Source organism: Rana temporaria, chromosome 2 (assembly GCF_905171775.1).
Source record: "Rana temporaria chromosome 2, aRanTem1.1, whole genome shotgun sequence".
Classification (NCBI taxonomy): domain Eukaryota; kingdom Metazoa; phylum Chordata; class Amphibia; order Anura; family Ranidae; genus Rana; species Rana temporaria.
The window spans coordinates 319,131,100-319,153,095 of NC_053490.1; the positions used below are offsets into that span (position 1 = coordinate 319,131,100).

At 43.0% G+C, this 21,996-nt stretch overlaps 1 protein-coding gene across 2 annotated transcripts in view; it reads right to left on the bottom strand.

Annotated features, from left to right (window-relative positions):
* The window catches only part of MAGI3 (membrane associated guanylate kinase, WW and PDZ domain containing 3), a 501,439-nt gene extending 479,734 nt beyond the window's left edge, over positions 1 to 21,705 (bottom strand). The window contains exon 1 of one of the 2 annotated variants that reach the window (XM_040337467.1): positions 20,560 to 21,698. In XM_040337467.1, the coding sequence (XP_040193401.1) occupies positions 20,560 to 20,863 (304 nt within the window). In that variant the 5' untranslated portion in view covers positions 20,864 to 21,698. Of the gene's footprint in view, positions 1 to 20,559 lie in introns of both variants that reach the window. The other variant, XM_040337468.1, reaches the window with a different exon arrangement.
* Positions 21,706 to 21,996: the final 291 nt, after the last annotated feature.

A 21,996-nucleotide genomic window follows, 5' to 3' on the forward strand; every position in this document is an offset into this window, starting at 1 on the left:
AATGTACTGTATTAAATGCTGTCAGTAAAACCCTTTTAACCACTTCAGCCCTGAAGATTTGGCCCCTTAATGACCAACCCATTTTTTGTGATTCTGTCATTTTAACTGTCAATTGTGCAGGAAAAAAAAAAAAAAAAAAAAAAGGACGTCAATTTTGTTTTTGTACACCGTCGCAACGTTGTACAAAAATAAACTTGATGTCCTTTTTTTCCCACAAAGAGAGCTTCCTTTTGGTGGTATTTAATCAACTTTGCAATTATTTACTTGTTATTTGTTTATGCCATAAACAGAAAAAGAGCGAGGAGTTTGAAAAAAAAAAAAAAAAACTATATTTTTTTTACTTTTTGCTATAATAAAATATCCCCCAAAATAAAAAAAAAAAACACAAATTTGTTCCTCAGCTTGGGCCAATATGTAGTCTACATATTTTTGGTAAAAAAAATAAAAATAATAATAATCACAATAAGCGTATATTAATTGGTTTGCACAAGAGATATAGCTTCTACAAAATAGGGGATAAATTAATCTCATTGTTATTATTATTTATTTTTACTAGTAAAGGTGGTGATCTGCGACATTGCGGAGGACAGAGCGGATAATCTTGACACTTTTTTGGGACCAGTGAAATTTTCTTACAGCGATCAGAGCTAAAAATAGCCACTGATTAGTGTATAAATGTCACTGGCAGGGAAGGGGTTAACACTAGGGGGCAATCAAGGGGTTAACCGCGTTTTCTAGATGTGTTCTAACTGCCTAGATGTGTTCCAACTGTGGCTGACTAGAGGAGACGACAGATCGTTGTTCTTACTTAGTAGGAACACACGATCCGTCTCCTCTCCCTTGTCAGAACTGGGATTTGTTTACACACACAGATCCCGGTACTCACTCTGTCACAGGTGATCGCGGGTGCCTAGTGGCCACCACGCCGGCCAGGCACGCGCATTGGCTCCGGTGACACGCTGGGGGCACTCGCCTGATAGAGCGTCGTAAATAGCCAACTTACAGCTACGAAAACTCGCGCAGGGGAGCCAATCTGCCGCAGTATAACTGTTGCGCCTGGTCGGGAAGGGGTTAAGCTGTATTTTCAGGTCCACGCTTTAAACGTTTAATTTATGGGAAATACAGACCTAGCAGGTCTCCATGTTCTATAGATACTGGTGTGTGCATTATTAATGCTCACATTTGACGAAATAGGTTTCTACTGAACTCTCAAAAAAAAAAAAAAAATCAAACAAAAAAGGACAGCAGACGATAATTTGACATTGAAGGAAAGAATACAGTTTTGGCAAAGAACGTAATATGAACGCACACCTTGTAAACAAAGAAGTTGCTTTTTATGCTTTCGGTGACCCTGGGGCAACTGCACCCAATAGTTATACCACAAAATATGTGTTACATTTCTGTAATATAATCAAGCCATTGAACATAATAATATGCGATATGTACACAATATTTACATTCTTTTTTTTTTTTTAAAGCTGAACTCCAGGACAAGCAAATATTGTCTTGCTTGATTCTTGGAATTAATTTTGTATTTCTTCCAGATCAGTGCAGTAATCCAGTGTGAAACTTTGGCTCTGTACAGAAGCTTCCTGTAATAAAGACCAGTCACTGCTGTTCTCTCTCCTTGTGCAGGGTGACTGGTCTTGTCTCTGCCCACTTCTGTAGTTATCTCTATGCAGCTTGTAGTGGGTGGAGTAGCTCGGTCCCTCCCAAAGCTCTGCTCTCTCCACAGGCAATGTACAGCACAGTGATGAGGTCACTGCTACTTTTACAAAGCGATAACTGTGTATTCCAAGGTATTTGTTCCACACAAAGTCAATCTATATTGTTTGTGGTTGTTAAAAAAAAAAAAAAAAAAATATATACAGTGAGGAAAATAAGTATTTGAACACCCTGCTATTTTGCAAGTTCTCTCACTTGGAAATCATGGAGGGGTCTGAAATTATCATCGTAGGTGCATGTCCACTGTGAGAGACATAATCAAAAAAAAAAAATCCAGAAATCACAATTTATGATTTTTTAACTATTTATTTGTATGATACAGCTGCAAATAAGTATTTGAACACCTGTCTATCAGCTAGAATTCTGACCCTCAAAGACCTGTTAGTCTGCCTTTAAAATGTCCACCTCCACTCCATTTATTATCCTAAATTAGATGCACCTGTTTGAGGTCATTAGCTGCATAAAGACACCTGTCCACCCCATACAATCAGTAAGAATCCAACTACTAACATGGCCAAGACCAAAGAGCTGTCCAAAGACACTAGAGACAAAATTGTACACCTCCACAAGGCTGGAAAGGGCTACGGGGAAATTGCCAAGCAGCTTGGTGAAAAAAGGTCCACTGTTGGAGCAATCATTAGAAAATGGAAGAAGCTAAACATGACTGTCAATCTCCCTCGGACTGGGGCTCCATGCAAAATCTCACCTCGTGGGGTCTCAATGATCCTAAGAAAGGTGAGAAATCAGCCCAGGACTACACGGGAGGAGCTGGTCAATGACCTGAAAAGAGCTGGGACCACCGTTTCCAAGGTTACTGTTGGTAATACACTAAGACGTCATGGTTTGAAATCATGCATGGCACGGAAGGTTCCCCTGCTTAAACCAGCACATGTCAAGGCCCATCTTAAGTTTGCCAATGACCATTTGGATGATCCAGAGGAGTCATGGGAGAAAGTCATGTGGTCAGATGAGACCAAAATAGAACTTTTTGGTCATAATTCCACTAACCGTGTTTGGAGGAAGAAGAATGATGAGTACCATCCCAAGAACACCATCCCTACTGTGAAGCATGGGGGTGGTAGCATCATGCTTTGGGGGTGTTTTTCTGCACATGGGACAGGGCGACTGCACTGTATTAAGGAGAGGATGACCGGGGCCATGTATTGCGAGATTTTAGGCAACAACCTCCTTCCCTCAGTTAGAGCTTTGAAGATGGGTCGAGGCTGGGTCTTCCAACATGACAATGACCCGAAGCACACAGCCAGGATAACCAAGGAGTGGCTCTGTAAGAAGCATATCAAGGTTCTGGCGTGGCCTAGCCAGTCTCCAGACCTAAACCCAATTGAGAATCTTTGGAGGGAGCTCAAACTCCGTGTTTCTCAATGACAGCCCAGAAACCTGACTGATCTAGAGAAGATCTGTGTGGAGGAGTGGGCCAAAATCCCTCCTCCAGTGTGTGCAAAGCTGGTGAAAAACTACAAGAAACGTTTGACCTCTGTAATTGCAAACAAAGGCTACTGTACCAAATATTAACATTGATTTTCTCAGGTGTTCAAATACTTATTTGCAGCTGTATCATACAAATAAATAGTTAAAACAATCATACATTGTGATTTCTGGATTTTTTTTTTTTTTTATGTCTCTCACAGTGGACATGCACCTACGATAACAATTTCAGACCCCTCCATGATTTACAAGTGGGAGAACTTGCAAAATAGCAGGGTGTTCAAATACTTATTTTCCTCACTGTATATATATATAATTACATTTATATATTTATTTTTACACACACACACACACAGAAGACAGAAGACAGAACATAGAAGACAGTTGATTATAAAAGGGCATTACTTTAAGAAAACCCCTTCCCATTTCATGCCGTCAGCAATGGCACCACATGGAAGAGACATATCACAAGGCCTAAGAAAGAAAATTTCTTTACACAAGAAAGGTGAAGGATACAAGAAGATTAGCAAAGTGTTACTTATCAGTCAGAACACTGTAGCAAAAGTGATACAAAAATGTAACAAAGATGGAACTGCAACCATCTCACAGACATCCAGGCCGTCCACAGACGTTATCACCTAGACAGAAGCGTCTCCTGATGAGAAGGATTGAAGAAAATCATCATGCAAGTTCATTGCAGTTAGCTAAAGAAGTAGAAAGTCAAGCTGGGGTGATTGTTTCCCGTGACACAATATGGCGTACACTGCCGAGGAATGGCATTCATGGAGGTCGTCCACAAAAGGAAGTCTCTCCTAAAGCCCATGCACAAAAAAGGCCAAGATTTTGCCAGGGCCCATGCTGAAAAATAAGAAGAGTACAGGGACTCTGGATTGATGGGACCAAGATAAATGCTTTTGGAACTGATGGCTTCAAAACTGGTGTCGCAAAGGTGAGGAGTACAAAAAAAAAATGCATGGTGCCTACAGTAAAACATGGTGGCAGTATCCTTCTGTGGGGCTGCTTTAGTGCTGCCGGTGTCGGGGAGCTGCATTTCATTGATGGTATCATGAATTCACAGATATACTGCTCTATACTAAAAGAGAAGATGCTATCATCACTCCCTGCCCTTGGTTGTCCGGCACTTTTCCAACAGGACAATGATCCAAAACACACATCTAAGGCCACTGTTACATTTCTGAAGAAGAATAGGGTGAAAGTGATTCAGTGGCCAAGTATGTCAACTGATCTGAACCCAATCAAACACCAATGGGGAATTCTGAAGAGACAAGTTGAGCATCACTCGCCATCCAGTATCTAGACCAGGGGTGTCAAACTCCATTTCCTTGCGGGCCATATCAGCATTATGGTTGCCCTCAAAGGGCCGGTATTGTATCAGCACCCCACACCCCCTTACATCAGATCAAGAGCCCCCCACCATCAGAAGTCGAGCATCCCCCCACTATCCCTTACATCAGTGCACCCCCCTGCCTCTTGCTGCTGCCAGGAGGGCTGGACAGAAAGTGCAAGATCTGGTGGAGTCCTGTCTTCTCTGCTGCTGACTGCTGAAACCAGGTGGGGCAGAGACGAGGGGGGTGTGAGGGCCACATGAAATGGCCTGGAGAGCCTTGTGTTTGACACCTGTGATGTAGACTGTAAAAGAGGTAGTTCTTGAAGAATGGTCGCCAACTTGTTCATTCCATTTCTAGAAGAAGACTTGGGGCTGTCCTTACAAATCATGGAGGTCATACAAAACACTAGATGTGGTTTTTGTTGTGGGTTGTATTCATTTTTGTATCAACTAATTTGAGTAAAACTGAAGATTTTGCAATATTAGTTATATTATTAACCTTACTTTCATGTAATGAGCTAAACACATGTTCTATAAACATTTTGGAAATTGTTCATTAAGATATTGATTAGAATCTTACTTTTCAAATAGGGGGTGTAATCTTATGTGGAGCACTAGATCCACATAGTATGTCCACACTTTTCTGTCGAATATTACTATGCAGTGTAAATCCGTGACGCGGCTCTCCTTTTTCACCAAACATAACAATTTAAATCTGCCCCCACAAAGGGTTAACACAGCTGACAAATTTATATGTGCACATAATCCCAGGGAGTGCTGCTGCTGGAGTAATGTTTGGAGGGATAAGAGTCGCTAATGGAACCAGCTGTTGCTAAAGTTTCACTTTCATTTAGGTTCCCAGCCCCATCCCCCTCAATAACTTCATGTTCTGTGAAAAAATGAAAACCTGTCAGTGATTTGGAGGGAAAAAAAAATGCCAATTTATCCAGCTCCCAAGATGCAAAATCCATTATATATTATATTATATTATATATATATATATATTAGGGCTGCAACTAACGATTATTTTCATAATCGATTAGTTGGCCGATTATTGTTTCGGTTAATCGCCTTAAAAAAAAAATTAATTACAATTTTTACATTTTTTGGGGGGCAATTTGTTGTTGGGCAGATTACAAAACACAAATTGCCGCAAAAGCACATTACATGCTTTTCTGCAGCTTCTCTATTGAAGTATATTGAACAAAAAAAAAAAAAAGAAAATAGCACCGTTTTGTGTTAAAAAGTCCTTGCCCTTTCCAAATAAGCAGCAGCTGAAAAAAAAAATCATGGATGTGAACGTGTCCCATAGGAAAACATGTAAATGAACTGTAGTGTGTTTCTGCAAAAAGCACCAAAAAACACAGAGGTGTGACCCCGGCCTGAGATGTTTAGTAACATAAAAAACAAAAATAAGTACAAAAAGAGAAAATGATTGCTACTGTAAGGGGTTCATTTTTTTTACTGTGGGACAGTGAAATATTTACAGGAGCGATTTGCTTTTTTGTACTATAAAGGGCTAATTTTAGTTGTTTTAGCCCAGGTTCAAACTGGGTACGATTTGCTTCGATTTGAGATGTGATTTCACATGTGAAATCGCATCTCAAATCGGCGGCATTTGCCAGCAATGACACCGTCCTAATCTGTGCGACGCCGCATTGAAACCTGCACAGAAGTCTCTTAAATCGCGGCCGAAATCGGGACTGCCAGCGGGAGTGAAATCATGCGAGTTCAGCTGAACTTGCACGGCTTCACTCCCGCAGCCCAGTGTGAACCTGGGCTTAACCCCATTATGTTACTGGCCGATTAATCGATTATGAAAATTGTAATCGATTCATTTCATAATCGATTAGTTGCTTCGGCATTATATATATATATATATATATATATATATATAAAATGGGGATATAGATTTTATATATAGATAGAGACATATAAAAAAAAAAAAAAGGGGCATCTATAGATATAGATAGAGATTATTTTTTATATAATATATATATATATATATATATATATATATATATATATATATATATATATATATATATATATATATATATATATATATATATAAATAAATAATTACAGAAAACGTTTAAAGCTGAACTCAAATACCAGAAACAAATACAAGAGCCATGTGTATTGGCACCAAACCTACACAAAGAAGGAAAGATGCATTTGTCATTTTCCAAATGGCAGCAACTAAACAGACCACCCCTACTAGCAATTGTATCATGTGTCCATGGCTGACCTTGATTCTTAATACTATTTTTTATATATACACATACACCGTACATAAAACGAATTTACAAGGCACCCAAGTCCCCTGGAATGTCTGCCCTCGGGAGGTGCTGTTGCATCATACAGCAGGCGAAGGGTCAGATCTACATGACTCTCAGACCATAAAAATGTTTATGTACAAAACAGGAATCTTATGCTTACAGGGTGCAAAGGTTCCTTCACAGATCCATAACCATAATAGGAGGTTAAAGATTACTGCAAAGGAAGTGCATGTTTGTGAGAGTCAAGGCAGCTGGCCGACAAGCAATGTCACATTCAAGGCATTCCACACACAAGGTACAGAGGCAGAGGACACAAGACCAAAGGCACTGTCCTGTTGTCACCACTACATATGTTCCATAATATCTGTCACATCTATTTAAATACAAAATCTTTTTCTGAAAGACAAATACGAAAAATGTACTTCCAATCCCAGGGTCCATTTACACCAATGCACTGCGGTACTTTATTTGTGTTGGTGCGCTGTGGTGCCATTTATTGTGAATGACTCCAACACTCGTGTACTGCAAAGCAGGGCGGCACATTGTAGTATCCGGAATGTACACTGCACTAAAATTCAGCCTGTCCCATTTTCAAATGTGTTGCTTTGCGATTCAGCCAGTTCATTTAAATGGCCTGTTTAATGCCCTGCAAGTGTGCCTTGCAGGGCACAGTATTGTGGTGTGAATGGGCCCATACAATAATTTAAACTTTATTTTTTTCACGCCACTTCATGAACTCATCTCTACTTTACAACTGACAGTTTTACAGAGCTCTGGGAGTACAGCTATCACTATGCTCCCGTCACTCTGACAGGAGAGAAGTTGCTTTCTCACACAGCAGTCACTCTTCCCACCCTTCCCCTCCGCTGTCCATTAAAGCTGCACGATTTATCGTAAAAAAAAAAAAAAAAAAGGCAACCAGCAAACATTGCTCAGTGCCGAGATAAAAATAAACATTGTATCATTTGGTTCTTTTAGATAAACGGGATGAACTTCGGTCTGCAAATGAGGTCAGTTTAACCACTTAGAGAGCGAGGCTGGGTTCACACTATAACAAGCAGCGGCTCACAGCAGGCGTCCTGTACGTCTCCATTCACTGCTTCAGGTCTAATTTCAGCCCAAATCTTTGACTAAATTCAGACCTGAAAATGGACCAAAAGATACACAGGACTCCTGTGCAAATCGCACCGGAGCCACTGCGGAGATGTGTGAACAGGCTACATAGAATCCCGCATAGGTGTGTACCCAGCCTAAGCCTTTTTCTGGCACTGCTTACAAGTTAAAAACCTGTAAAATTACTTAGAACCCCCATACATTATATATTTTTTTAGCAGAGACCCTGGAGAATAAAATGGCAGTCATTGCAATATTTTTCAAAAGCAATTTTAGAAAAAAAAACACTTTAATGAAAAAATAAATAAATAAATAAATAAATAAAATAAAATAAAAAAAACAGTAAAGTTAGCCCAATTTTTTTTGTAGAACGTGAAAGAAGATGTTACGCCGAGAATGGCGAGAGGATCATGATCTTTATTCCAAGCAAAACAATAATAATTGTGATTCTCATTTTATCCAGAATCATGCAGCTCTACTGTCCATTCACAGAAAGCTTTGCATTTTGTGAATAGGTTTTGGTAATACAAAGCACTCTGCGATTGGGCAGCAGAAGGAGAGAGGCTGGCAAAGCAGCCGCTTTTGAGTCTGCAGCTTCTGGAGGTGAGACCAGAAAGTTCAAGCATCGGAGTGCCTAAATAGTACTAACTGTACTCCTGGCACGCAATAAAAATATCAATTGTCCACGAGGAGGCTGGTACGTACCTTGTCAGACTTAACCCATCGTAATCTGGCTAATTTTACAAAGTGGCTGAATTCCTAAGATTTATAGCTTTAAATGAGAACTCCAAACAAAAGACGTCAATATGAAATGTAAGCATTTAGCTGTGCTAAAATCAGAAAAAGATTTTTCTAAATCAGATTTTATTTAACAGAATTTGATATCATACACAAGCAAAGCACACCACGCAGGACGGCAAAACAAAAAGGAAGAAAAAAGAATGTACCCAAGGAGCATACCCAAATATCACCATCACCATAAATAAACGCATGACAATGAATCGGCCTGCAAGAGTCAGACTACACAATGAAAACCCAAGTAATATCTTTTGCAAGAAATGCACTTTAGATCAAATATCCAGCCAGACAGGGCCGTAGGATGTGGGGAGGTCCACTTAAGGGCCATTTGTCTATGAGCCACAAAAAGAGCACATACAACAATGATCCGCACGGGCAGCCTAAGTGAAAAAGAGTCGAGGTAGCCCATGCAAGTGGATCGACTGATAAATTTACGTCAAAAGCCTATTAGTTGCGCCCACAACTTAAACGTCGTTATTTTTACCACCGACGCTATGGGCGGATTTGCGTCGCATTTCGGCCACTAGGGGAGCTTTAAACCCCCGCTATCAGCCGACAAAGGGTTAAAACTCGCCCACAATGCGCTGCTGAAGCAGCGGTGGACAAGTGGTAAACACACCGCTCCAAAGATGCGGCTAGCAGGACTTGCTAGCGCAACGCTTCAGTGTGAAAGCCCTCGGGCTTTCATGCTGGAGACAATGAAGCAGCTGTTTGAGGGCGGATTGCAGGCACTATTTTTAACGCTATAGCGCCTGCAATATGCCCTCAGTGTGAAAGGGGTCTTAAAGCGGGGGTTCACTTCACCCGTACATAACACTTTTTCCCCTTAGATGGATGCTCGTTTTGTCTAGGGGAATCGGCTAGTTGTTTTACAATATGATCCGTACTTACCCGTTTACGAGATGCATCTTCTCCGCCGCTTCCGGGTATGGGCTGCGGGACTGGGCGTTCCTATTTTGATTGACAGTCTTCCGAAAGGCTTCCGACGGTCGCATCCATCGCGTCACGATTTTCCGAAAGAAGCCGAACGTCGGTGCGCAGGCGCAGTATAGAGCCGCACCGACGTTCGGCTTCTTTCGGCTACTAGTAACGCGATGGATGCGACCGTCGGAAGCCTCTCGGAAGACTGTCAATCAAGAAGGAACGCCCGCTCCCAAAGACCCATACCCGGAAGCGACGGAGAAGATGCATCTCGAAAACGGTAAGTACGGCTCATATTTTAAAACAACTAGCCGATTCCCCTAGACAAAACGAGCAGGAATCTAAGGGGAAAAGAGAAAAAAAAACATCATTGGGTGAACTCCCGCTTTAAGGTTGTCAGCAGATCGACCTCTACAAACTCGGCAGTGCCTAATAATGTCTAGAAATGGAGGGCAACTGAGCATGTGCAGAGCAGGATGAGAGTGTATTACTGAATTTTAAACAGTATAGACACTCGTGTGTAATGTTTTACATAGCTATACTTACAAAAGGGGCCAACCTGAGGTGATCTAGCAGGACCCAATTTTCTGACTAAAGTTCTGCTTTAATAATGCATAAACTGCTAAAATAAGGTAGTGTCACCATAATAACCAGGCAACCAGCAGTTTTAAAAGAAGGTTGTGTAGCGCAAGGTCCCTCATGACAGGTTTATTTTTTTTATCTGGCTTCACAATGTTCATCTGAGGTGTAAAACTATGTCAAACCCAGATTAAAACCTCACAAAAATGAAACGGGCTTACAAAATGTACACATAAAGCATGTCACGAAGCATGACTGAACTGCAAACAGGAAAAGTTGCTTTCACTAAGGTTAGGTGTCAGAAAACATCCATCACTCATTCCAGTGGTAATAGGTACAAGTGGGACACTTCGGAAAGATTAAGAGCCTGGATGTGGAGTAAACACAGTCTTCAGCAATTCTCCAAAGTATACTGCCGCTGTTCAAAAGACTATACAAATATAATAATCCACCACTAAAATTATTTCTACAGACAAAAAAAAAAAAAACACAACACTTCTTTTGATATCAGTTCAGCATAAAGCTTGAAGATCACAAGATCACGCACAGCTCCTAGAAAAAGATGTTAACAAGGATCCTCAGCACATAACCCATGAATCATTTGTGACCATACACATTCTAGCCACAGGACATCGTAGGACTGGGGTAATGAGGCTTGTTCACGCTAGCAGCCGCTGGTGTGTGCTGTTAAGAGAGCAGCGTTGATGCGTCGTAAATGGCGTATAGCGCGGTTTCTTTTTTTCAACTCTATTGAAATGCCACAAACAGAGAAGCATAGGCGTCTTCCAAACTCACCCCTATTCAAACATCAAATTGGCGCTGCGCTGCAGTCCAATCAGCTGCAGGCTTTATCATGCACAGCTCCACAGCACACATAAAGCAAAGGGGTTGGATGGGGGTGACCTCTGTGCCCTTATATTGGACACATGCTCATGATTTGTCAAGTTTGACTACATATGGTCACATGTCCACCTAAGAGCACTGGCGCCATCAGCATACCACCCCTGTGTTGGACGAGTTCAGACGATGCCCAGGCTCATCTCCAGTCACAAGGGACATTTTATTCATCTTTTTTCACCATGGCCACATGTCCACCCATAGCCACATGTCCATCTAAGAGCACTGGTGCCACCAGCATCCCACCCCTTTGTCGGACAAGTTCAGACGATGCCAGGGCTCATCTCCAGTCCCAAGGGACATTTTATTCATCTTTTTTCACCATGGCCACATGTCCACCCATAGCCACATGTCCATCTAAGAGCACTGGTGCCACCAGCATCCCACCCCTTTGTCGGACAAGTTCAGACGATGCCAGGGCTCATTTATTCATCTTTTTTCACCATGGCGGGTTGAGACTTAGTGTACTGCGTTGCAACACACTGTGATGTAGAAACGTACAGAATATTACACCTTTTTGCAGCGCAGTGGTGTGAACTAAACTGATAGACAAAGCAATTTGCCTTCTAGCCTATGTGTTGGGACTGTTGGGCAAGGCTTACCCACAAAGCCCAATGCATATGATGTGAATGGGCCCTAAAATATAGATTAATGAGAAGATCCAACTCAAAACAGACCACTCTGCTCACTGAGGCAGCCAACACTCTGAACTCTTTGCAGTTGGTCGCCAATTTGTATTGTAAAATATAATAACAAGTCATCAAGCTATCCACAAATCCACCCAACCAAAGATTTAACGCATTTTAATTAGTTTCAAATGAGTATCAAGTCAAAAATATTTTTCTACCATTGCATACAGTGAGGCAGTATTAGAATCAGAAGACAGAAAGTGCGGAAAAATCTGCAAAAAGGAAACAAACTAAAAGCTGAATTCCAGGAATTCAGCAACTTAGCAAAAAGGCGCAGGCACGCTATGAGTTAAGTCCAATTAGGTGCATGTCATCCCTAGGACTTCTCTATTACTTATTGAGCCAGGACACACTTCAGCTGTAAGATTAGAGAAGCATACAGAGCAGTTATATCAGTCCCATCCCTCTGCTGCCTATTCACAGAATTCTTTGTACTTTGTGAGGGAGTTCACATAATACAAAGGCTTCTGTGAATGGGCAGATTAAGGGGAGGGGTGGGCATAGCAGTTCCAACAACTCTGCTCTTGAAGGAACTGAGACCACAATGAGTAGCATCAGAGCTCTGGAAGTTATCTTTCTGGAGTGGAATAAACCTGCCAGATGTGAATAATAGAGAAGTGTACAAGGTGGCAGGCCCCTCGTCAGACTTAAGGTGTTTGTTACCCCAGCATTTCATATTTCTGATATGTGTCTGCTATACCATGTACTTGTATGGAAAAGTATCCTTTTCTAATTATATTGCTTCCTTTGTGTGAAACCCCTGGTGTTCCTGCCAGTCCCTCTGCTTTTCTTATTAGCAACTGACCACACACAGCAGGAGAGCACATCTTGGTCAGTTCTCTAGCTATGCTGGGAAATCAGCCTGCTCTCCACCAATGATCAGACTAGTCCTGACACGTCCCTCTGGCACAGCCATTCACTGCAAAAAGAAGCTCAGTGTGCGAATGCCTCTTCTCAGCTCTTATGCAGCTGAGAACAGAGATTATGTGATCCACACAAAAAAAAAAGTAGAACGTTTTTTTTTTTTTTTAGATCTATACATAAATGTTTTGCCTTTCATGTACATGGGTGCATCTGCCCATACAGCGTAAAGATACTACATATTATTGGTGCCAGATCTCCTAGAACTGCATACAGGCATCCATAGACATGATCTCCTAGAACTGCATACAGGCATCCATAGACATGAATGGGTGAAGGCAGCTGTACGCAGCTTCTGTGTTTCCCCAAAAATAAGCCCGGGTCTTGTATTGATTTTAGACAACAAAAGCCACAGTAGGGCTTATTTTCAGGGTAGGTCTTACCATGTAATGTGCTGTCTGCTCTTCCCCTCTCTTTCCCTGCCTGTCAGGAATCCCCAGTGTGAACTGAGTTAAAATGCTTGTAAAATCCTATAATCCAGTCTACTACAGTAGTATAGAATGTGTGTGCTTCTGTAATATAATTGTGCCAAACACCTTCATTATAGCACCGCTCTGCGCGTCTGTGACCCACCGGAGCTCTCTTCCCCGCAATTATATCATAGAACCAAAACACATTGTACATTATATATATATATATATATATATATATATATATATATATATATATATATATATATATATATATATATATATATATATATATATATATATATATATATATATATTTATTACTCGTAGAGTGGATTATAAAAAAAAATGTAAGCATTTTAAAGTAGGGCTTATATTGCAGTCCTCCTGGAAAATAGCACTAGGTCTTATTTTCAGGGTAGGTCTTGTTTTTGGGGAAACGCGGTATGTGCCGCTATATGCACAAGGTAGTAACTCACTGAACACGCCTATGTGCCGCTATTTGCACAAGGTAGTAACGCACCAAAGACGCCTATGTGACCCATTTTTGCATAAGGCAGTAACGCACTGAACACGCCGATGTGCCGCTAGTTGCACAAGGTAGTAACGCACTGAACACGCCTATGTGCCGCTATTTGCACAAGGTAGTAACGCACCAAAGACGCCTATGTGACCCATTTTTGCATAAGGCAGTAACGCACTGAACACGCCGATGTGCCGCTAGTTGCACAAGGTAGTAACGCACTGAACAGGCCTATGTGCCGCTATTTGCACAAGGTAGTAACGCACTGAACAGGCCTTAGGTGCGTTGCTTGCGCTACGTCCACTACTTTATACAAATAGCGGAGTACAGCCGCCTTCACCCATTCCGGTCTATGAATGGCTGGCTGTATGCAGCTCTAGGACAGCTAGCAAACCAGTAATAGATAGTGTTGCTGAATGGGCAAATGCACCCATGTACATGTAGCATAAGATTTATTTTTATGTTTTTACACAGGGACTGCCTGCTGGCAACAACCTGCATAGACATCAGTTTTAGGACCCCAATAGAGCCTTGGATGGGAGTTACAACTGGACAGTGGACAGGGGGTTCTCTTTCCCACTGTATCCAAACCTAAGAAAACCATTTTTCCTTAGGCAAAATTTTTTTTTTTTTAAATAAAATTGTCTCCTATAGTCACAGAAAACAATTCAATGTAAGACAGAAAAAAATAAAATAACCTACTTGATACAGGCAACGCTAATAATATCACATCCCACCAGCAGTGAATCTCATCCAAAGAACAAGCACTTAGAAGTCTCTGCTTCATACAGCACGAAATAAACAACTCTGATTGTGAAATAGTAAAGTACTAATAACTTCCATCTATGAATATAACATTTGACAGACGTGAGTACTCAGCTGCCAATCCACATAGGAGCCGAGATCTCACATCCAGCTCAGTCTCCACTATTTTCCTGCCATTATCTGCTGCAGCTGTTCAAAAGGTAAATTCATTTCTGTAGTGAACTTTTGGCCCCAATTCTATCTAGGGGCCACGGAGGTTCACAGGCTGCCGCTACGGTAAGGTAAGTGGAGCTGCTAGATATATGGTGTTCTGAGAACAGAGGCATCCTATGACACGGTAAATGGTAATTGCTTAACCCTTTTTGTCTTTAAAGGGCCCATTTGCTTACAGCTGTTGCCCTAGAATGCGGGAGGATGACAGTGGTGCCAACGCACTGATCCCTGTGCATGGCACCGTTTGCTTTTGCTCTTTTTAAAGTAAACTTTATCGAAACGTCACAAAGTGACACTTCATTATATTCTATTGGCCACTGCATGCTGTACCTTTATTCAGCACGCACCACTGCAATGGAGTGGTGAGAATGGTCCTGATCTTAGGAGCTTGCAGATATTTTGGTTTTGCAGTGGGATTGTGCTGAGCAAAACTGCCGGTGCACTACCACCGCAATAATGGTGTGAGCGGGTCCTAAAGACTAATTCCATCCATATTTAAGCTCCATTTACACCTGCGAGTTCAAACCAACAACCCTAGTGCTGGTAGGCAGGAGGGCTTACCACTTGAACTACTTGCAGACCGCCCGCCTGCAATGTACTGTGGACGGGTGGCCTGCGCAGGCGAAGCGACATACATGTACACCGCTGTCTGCTTCTGAGTTTATGGCACGCAAGTCCTGGCCAACGATCTCTGTACGCGCACGTGAACTTTAATGGCAACCCAGTTTTCGTCTGTAGGGTTTAAAATTGAGTTGGCCCACCCTTTGCCGCTATAAACAGCTTCAACTCTTCTGGGAAGGCTGACCACAACATTTAGGAGTGTGTCTATGGGAAAGTTTCCCAGAAGCGCATTTGTGAGAACAGGCACTGATGTTGGACGAGAAGGCCTGGCTCGCAGTCTCCACTCCAATTCATGCCAAAGGTGTTATTTCAGGTTGAGGTCAGGACTGTGCAGGCCAGTCAAGTTGCTCCACCCCAAAATTTGCTCATCCATGTCTTTATGGACCTTGTTTGCACACTGGTGCAGAGTCATGTTGGAACAGGAAGGGGCCATCCCCAAACTTCCCACAAGATTGAGAGCATGAAATTGTCCAAAACATCTTGGTATGCCGACGCCTTAAACGTTCCCTTCACTGGAACTAAGGGGCCAAGCCCAACCCCACACCATAAACCCCCCTCCACCAAATGATTTGGACCAGTGCACAAGGCCCATAAAGCAAGTTTGAGGGGGAGGAACTTGACTGGCCTGCACAAAGTCCTGACCTCAACCATTCCCCCATAGTCAAACTTTTACATACACACTCCTGGGAAGGCTGTCCACAACATTTAGAAGAGTTGAATCTGTTATATCTGGAAAGGCTGGGCTGACTCCATATTGAACCCTATGCACTAAGACTGGGATACCATAATAGTTCACGTGTGTCTAAAAGGCAGCTGTTTCAATACTTTTGGATAGATTATCCATCTACCATTATGTATATATATATATATATATATATATATATATATATATATATATATATATATATATATATATATATATATATATATATATATATATATATATATATATATATATATATATATATAGTTATTTAGCACTTCCGCCTAGCAGCACTAGGGTTGTCGCTTCAAATCCCATCTGTGGCACTACCTGTATATACCAGGGGTTGACAAATTTGCTTGGAATCTAGGAGCCAGGTAAAAAAGTTAGGAGCCAGAAAACGCGCCCCGTCCCGACGAGCTTGCGCGCAGAAGCGAACATATACGTGAGCAGCGCCCGCATATGTAAACGGTGTTCAAACCACACGTGAGGTATCGCCGCGATTGGTAGAGCGAGAGCAATAATTCTAGCCCTAGACCTCCTCTGTAACTCAAATAATGCAACCTGTAGATTTTTTTTAAACGTCGCCTATGAAGATTTTAAAGGATAAAAGTTTGTCGGCATTCCACGAGCGGACGCAATTTTGAAGCTTGACATGTTGGGTATGAATTTACTCGGCGTAACATTATCTTTCATAATATAAAAAAAATGGGGATAACTTTACTGTTGTCTTATTTTTTAATTTAAAAAAGTGTCATTTTTTCACAAAAAAAGTGCGCTTGTAAGACCGCTGCGCAAATACGGCGTGACAGAAAGTATTGCAACGATCGCCATTTAATTCTCTAGGGTGTTAGGATAAAAAATATATATAATGTTTGGGGGTTCTAATTAGAGGGAAGAAGATGGCAGTGAAAATAGTGAAAAACAACATTAGAATTGCTGTTTAACTTGTAATGCTTAACTTGTAATACCAACGGCTCACCACCAGATGGCCCCAGCTCACAAAAAAAAAAAAAAAAACTTTTTTTTTTTTTTTGCCCCCCTTCCAATTCAAGTCGCCAGGACCCTATTTCTAGTCGCCATGGCGACCTGGCGCCCGGGATTTGTCGAGCCCTGGTTATATATGCATGTGCAACATACATAGTAAATCTGATATGCTAGTCACATTCCTGTTGGCTGAAAATGCTGATGATTTGTAGTTAAAGTGACACTAAACAATACACACACACACACAAATACGTGTGTGCGTGCGCGCGCGCACACACACACGTGTGCTTGTGATTATTATTATTTTTTTTCCTCTAAAGGTTGAATTTGTATGATAATTGGAAAAGGTAAAAAAAAAAAAAAAAACTCTGACATTCACAGACATGATGGGAATTGTAGTTCCTGAACAACTGGAGGGCTGAAGATCCTTGGCCTATGTTATTGCAGTGTTGGAATATATCCGATCCGTCGTGTCCACCCCTCGTCAATTCTACAGGCCAGCTCTCTGGGCACCACGTCTGATAAGCTTTTCCATAGACGTTTCATCTGTGAATATTTTACAAGGTAGGTCGCCAGGTCTTTCCTCAACCTACCCCAATTGCTCAGCTGGAGAGCGCCATGCAGAATAAGATAACACATATACACAGCCACATTCGAGGGCCTTTTTAGACCGGAGCCGATTAACCTCCCAGCATGTTTTTGGAGTGTGGGAGGAAGTGAGAGCATTCCAGTGTATACATACACCATAGGATCCAAACTGGAATTTCATCCATGGGCTGATTTCACAAAGGCAGGCTAATCAGCGATGGCAATGTGTCACCCATGAGCGATGGTTGGATCTCTGTACACTGTAGTTAGAGCAATAAATGATGAAATCTGATTTACTGCTATGGGACGTTGCCCTCTGGTCTTTGCCCCGTTTAATAAATCTCATTTTACAATGCCTGAATTATTACAGGCAGAATTGTACAAAACTGCTGTGAACTTTTGACTATAAGAAACATATACCTGTCATATGAAAAAAAGAGCACGGACTAGATCATACAGAAGCACGCCATAATAAAAACAAAGAAAAAAAATTAATAAAAAAATAAACCAAGCATTTGAAGAAAAATGTTACTTGGACACCTTATACCTCAGCTTCTGGTGCACTTTCCAAGGTGAAGGTGGCATCACCAGGCCTTCTCATAGGAAGCTGAGGATAGCAAACCCTGCCAGAGTGCACTCCTGCACAAGAGACTTGAGATTGACAGCTTTCCCAAGATCCTGCAAAGTGACCCACCAACGTCACCGTCACCCAGTGCCGATCCTGACCTCCCTGGGGCCCTAAGCAGAATGACATGTCACATGAGAGCGCGGGGGGGGGGGGGGGCGGTGTGCTGCCGACAGTGACATGTCACATTAAAGATAAAAGTTGATAAGCAGGGGGTGTTCTGCTGCCGTAAATTACATCTCATAAAGTGAGAAGCGGGGGGTGCTGACTTCTTACCTCTTCTCCCATGCAGCCAGCGAGTTGAGAAGGGGTGAGGGGCCGAAAATGACTTCTCACCAAGCGGGCCTCTAGTAATTTGGGGGGCCCTCCGCAGCTTTGCTGGGCCCTAAGCGGCTTGCATAGTGAGCCTATAGGGCGGATCAGCCCTGCCGTCACCTACAGAGTGAGGCCAGGAACCAGGACCTTTTTTTTCCCCCCCATTTTGCCATCACTGACATACGTTGGCAGCCGCAACTCCTTGTTGCTATAGCATTGTTAGTTTACTCTTCTCTGTAGGCTTTCTATGAAAACGAAGATATTAGGTATCACCATGCGCACCAGAGTGAGAGTAATAATTCTAGGAACATCATTCACTACTAACTCTAATGTGATGAGCTGTAAAAGGCTTTTAGATCTTGATAACGCATGTGGCCAGGGGTGGTACTAATAGACAACTGAGCTGGAGTTTGCCTGCCTTACCCCAACACAGCTGTCAGACGGGACTGTACACATGCTGTGGTTGTCTCCCTCCTGTAGCATTTGGTGGGCACTACCACCACTGAACGCGACCCACCATGTGGTTGTTGTACAGTGTTGCAGGCTTTTCAAGGTTAAAAGCAGGCAGCCACCAGTCAACGACCGTTTCAAGTTCAATTGCAGCCCGAATTTTTGGCTGAATTTGGACTTGAAAACAGACAAAAAGACACACAGGGCCCTTGTGCAAATCGCAACGTAGCCGATGCGGAGATATGTGAACCGGCTCCATAGAGAGCCAGTCACAATCTCCTGCTGTGCTAACTGGATGCGGGGGAAACCCACATCCAATTTGCATAGGTGTGAACTCGGCTTAAAGCGGTAGTTCACCCGAAAACCATTTTTTAACATTAGATTGAGGCTCATTTTGTCAAGGGGAATGGGGTGTTTTTTTTTAAATCGAAGCAGTACTTACCATTTTAGAGATAGATCTTCTCCGCCGCTTCCGGGTATGGGCTGCGGGACTGGGCGTTCCTATTTGATTGACAGGCTTCCGACGGTCGCATACATCGCGTCACGAGTAGCCGAAAGAAGCCGAACATCGGCTACTTTGGGAAAATTGTGACGCGATGTATGCGACCGTCGGAAGCCTGTCAATCAAATAGGAACGCCCAGTCCCGCAGCCCATACCCGGAAGCGGCGGAGAAGATCTCTCTCTAAAATGGTAAGTACTGCTTCGATTTAAAAAAAAACACCAGATTCCCCTTCACAAAACGAGCCTCAATCTAATGTTAAAAATGTACTTTTTGGGTGAACCTCCACTTTAATACAGGCAATGAGGAGGCAGCATAATGCCTCCTCCACTCCTGTCAAAACTTTAAACAGTGACCCACAGTGGATCGCTCTATAAAGGGCAATGCTAGTATATTTATACCCTTAAGCTTTGAAATAGGAAGCTAGAGATTGTGATCTTTAGGCCTAAAATGAGCATTCTAACATGTATGCAAAAAAATAAATAAAAATAAAACAACGCTCTAGTAGCGAAAGTGCGATAGAAAACGCATTTTATTTTGTTGCATTAAAAATGCATTCAAATGGAAAACAAAAAAGCTGTGCGGTACATCTTTGGCAGCACAACGCAACAAACATCCAGTGGCATGGCACCTACGCATGCAGGGCCGATCCGCCCTATAGGCTCACTATGCAAGCCACTTAGGGCCCACCCAAATTACTAGAGGCCTAGAGTAATTTTCGACCCCTCAACCCGCGTCTCAACTCGCTGGCTGCATGGGAGAAGAGGTAAGAAGTCAGCACCCCCTGCTTCTCACTTTAATGTAAGATGTCATTTCCGACAGCAGAACACCCCCTCCCCCCGCTTCCCATCTTTAATGTGACATGTCATTTTTCTTAGGGCCCCAGAGAGGTCAGGATCGGCACTGAACGCATGCATCGCCACAGCGCAATAGTGTGAATGAGCCCTACGGGTTTTATTCTTTCCTAATTTCACTGCGTTTTTTATTAAGCGAGTGGGGGGCCAGCAATATCAGCAGCCCTCGCATTTTCACGCAACATCCGCTTTGATAAAATAAACGTGCAAACGAAACGCCAACACATATACAGTACTTTATACTGCAGCGGTGTTTAAAGCAGAAGAAGTTCTGAAACGCGCTTACCAGGCTTCACGGTCTTTAGACGGATGGGCTCCCTGAAGTGTCTGATCACGGCCAGCGTATCTCGATGCGTAAGTCCGCTGACCGGCGTGCCATTCACCTCCAACAGTACATCTCCTTGGTTGGGTACCTTGCCGGCGATGTAGCTGGCCGCATCCTCCCGTAGGCGGCCCAAATAAGGGAACTCTCCGTGTTCGGCGCCCCCGCGGATCTCCAGAAGAACGCTGGGGTCGCCCCCTACTCCAGACAGGCCGCATTCCTGCACTTTACTCAGCCAGTGCTTCTTCTTTTTCAGGGTCTTGGACATGGTGCCTCATACGGGAAAACCAGGACTGAGTCCACCTCCAAACGAAAACGACACAACGGGGACACCGACTATTTATAAAAAAAACTTCCAGCCAATGACAAATCAAATATCCAAAATAAGTGACTCAGTGAGAGGAATGCTCCAATCAGTGACAGCGCTCGGATTGGGTACACAGAAGGCGTAATCTATGACAGGCAGCTGTCACAACATCTTGGTCATGTAAACAAATGGCAATACAATGTAGCAGCAAAGATCAAACCAGCTGTAACCGATCAACGTCTGCGATGACAGCGATAAAACGCCAATCCAATCAATGCATCCCAATTGGAGAGATCTGATGGAGAATGACACATGGGACTACTTCCTAGGATAGACAAGGCAATCTATACACACATCTCCATAGATGATCCAGGGAGCATGCACACACCACCAACACAGCACACTTAGAAGCCACAACTGTCACATCTCTAGCAACTTCTACACATTCCATCCATAGGGATCAGATGATCATGCAGCAGTCTGGTCCGAAGAGCTGACGATCACTTCTATAGAATGGCACAGTCATGGGGTGTCCTCCTCCCGGCTGTCACACTGGAAAGTTGTACAGGAGAAGTTAGCCAGGGATAGAATAGGGGGTGTGTGTGTGCCAGGAAGCAGCTCTAGACCCGCGCACATGGAGTCCTGGGATATCAGAGGAGCGGAGGACAAGTAGATATTCTCTCGGAATTCCCAGCTCTGCTACGATCCTATCACCGCCCGCTCCAATCCCTTCCCGGATGGTGCCTCTACAGCGACTAACAAGAGACTGCGAGCTATGGAGAGTGCGCAACCCACAACCGGCCAAACCACACCCTCCTCCTGGCTAGCCCCGCCCCGCCGCCTGGAACCTTTATGTTTTTCCTTCTTCTAACCGCGCCCACATTCCTAGTCCCGACACACCCACTTTTCGGGCGCTCGTACGCTTCCCAGATTCCCTTAATGACGTCAGGGGCTGTACGAGGTCGCCAGGTAGTGAGGTATTGTTGTTAAACGAGAGGAGGCGGGGCCGGGGGCTCACACTTACCGTTTCCAAGGTTTAGCGTTCTAACCACGCCCCTCTGTTCCTAGTTTTATTTTTTCCTAATGGGCGGGCA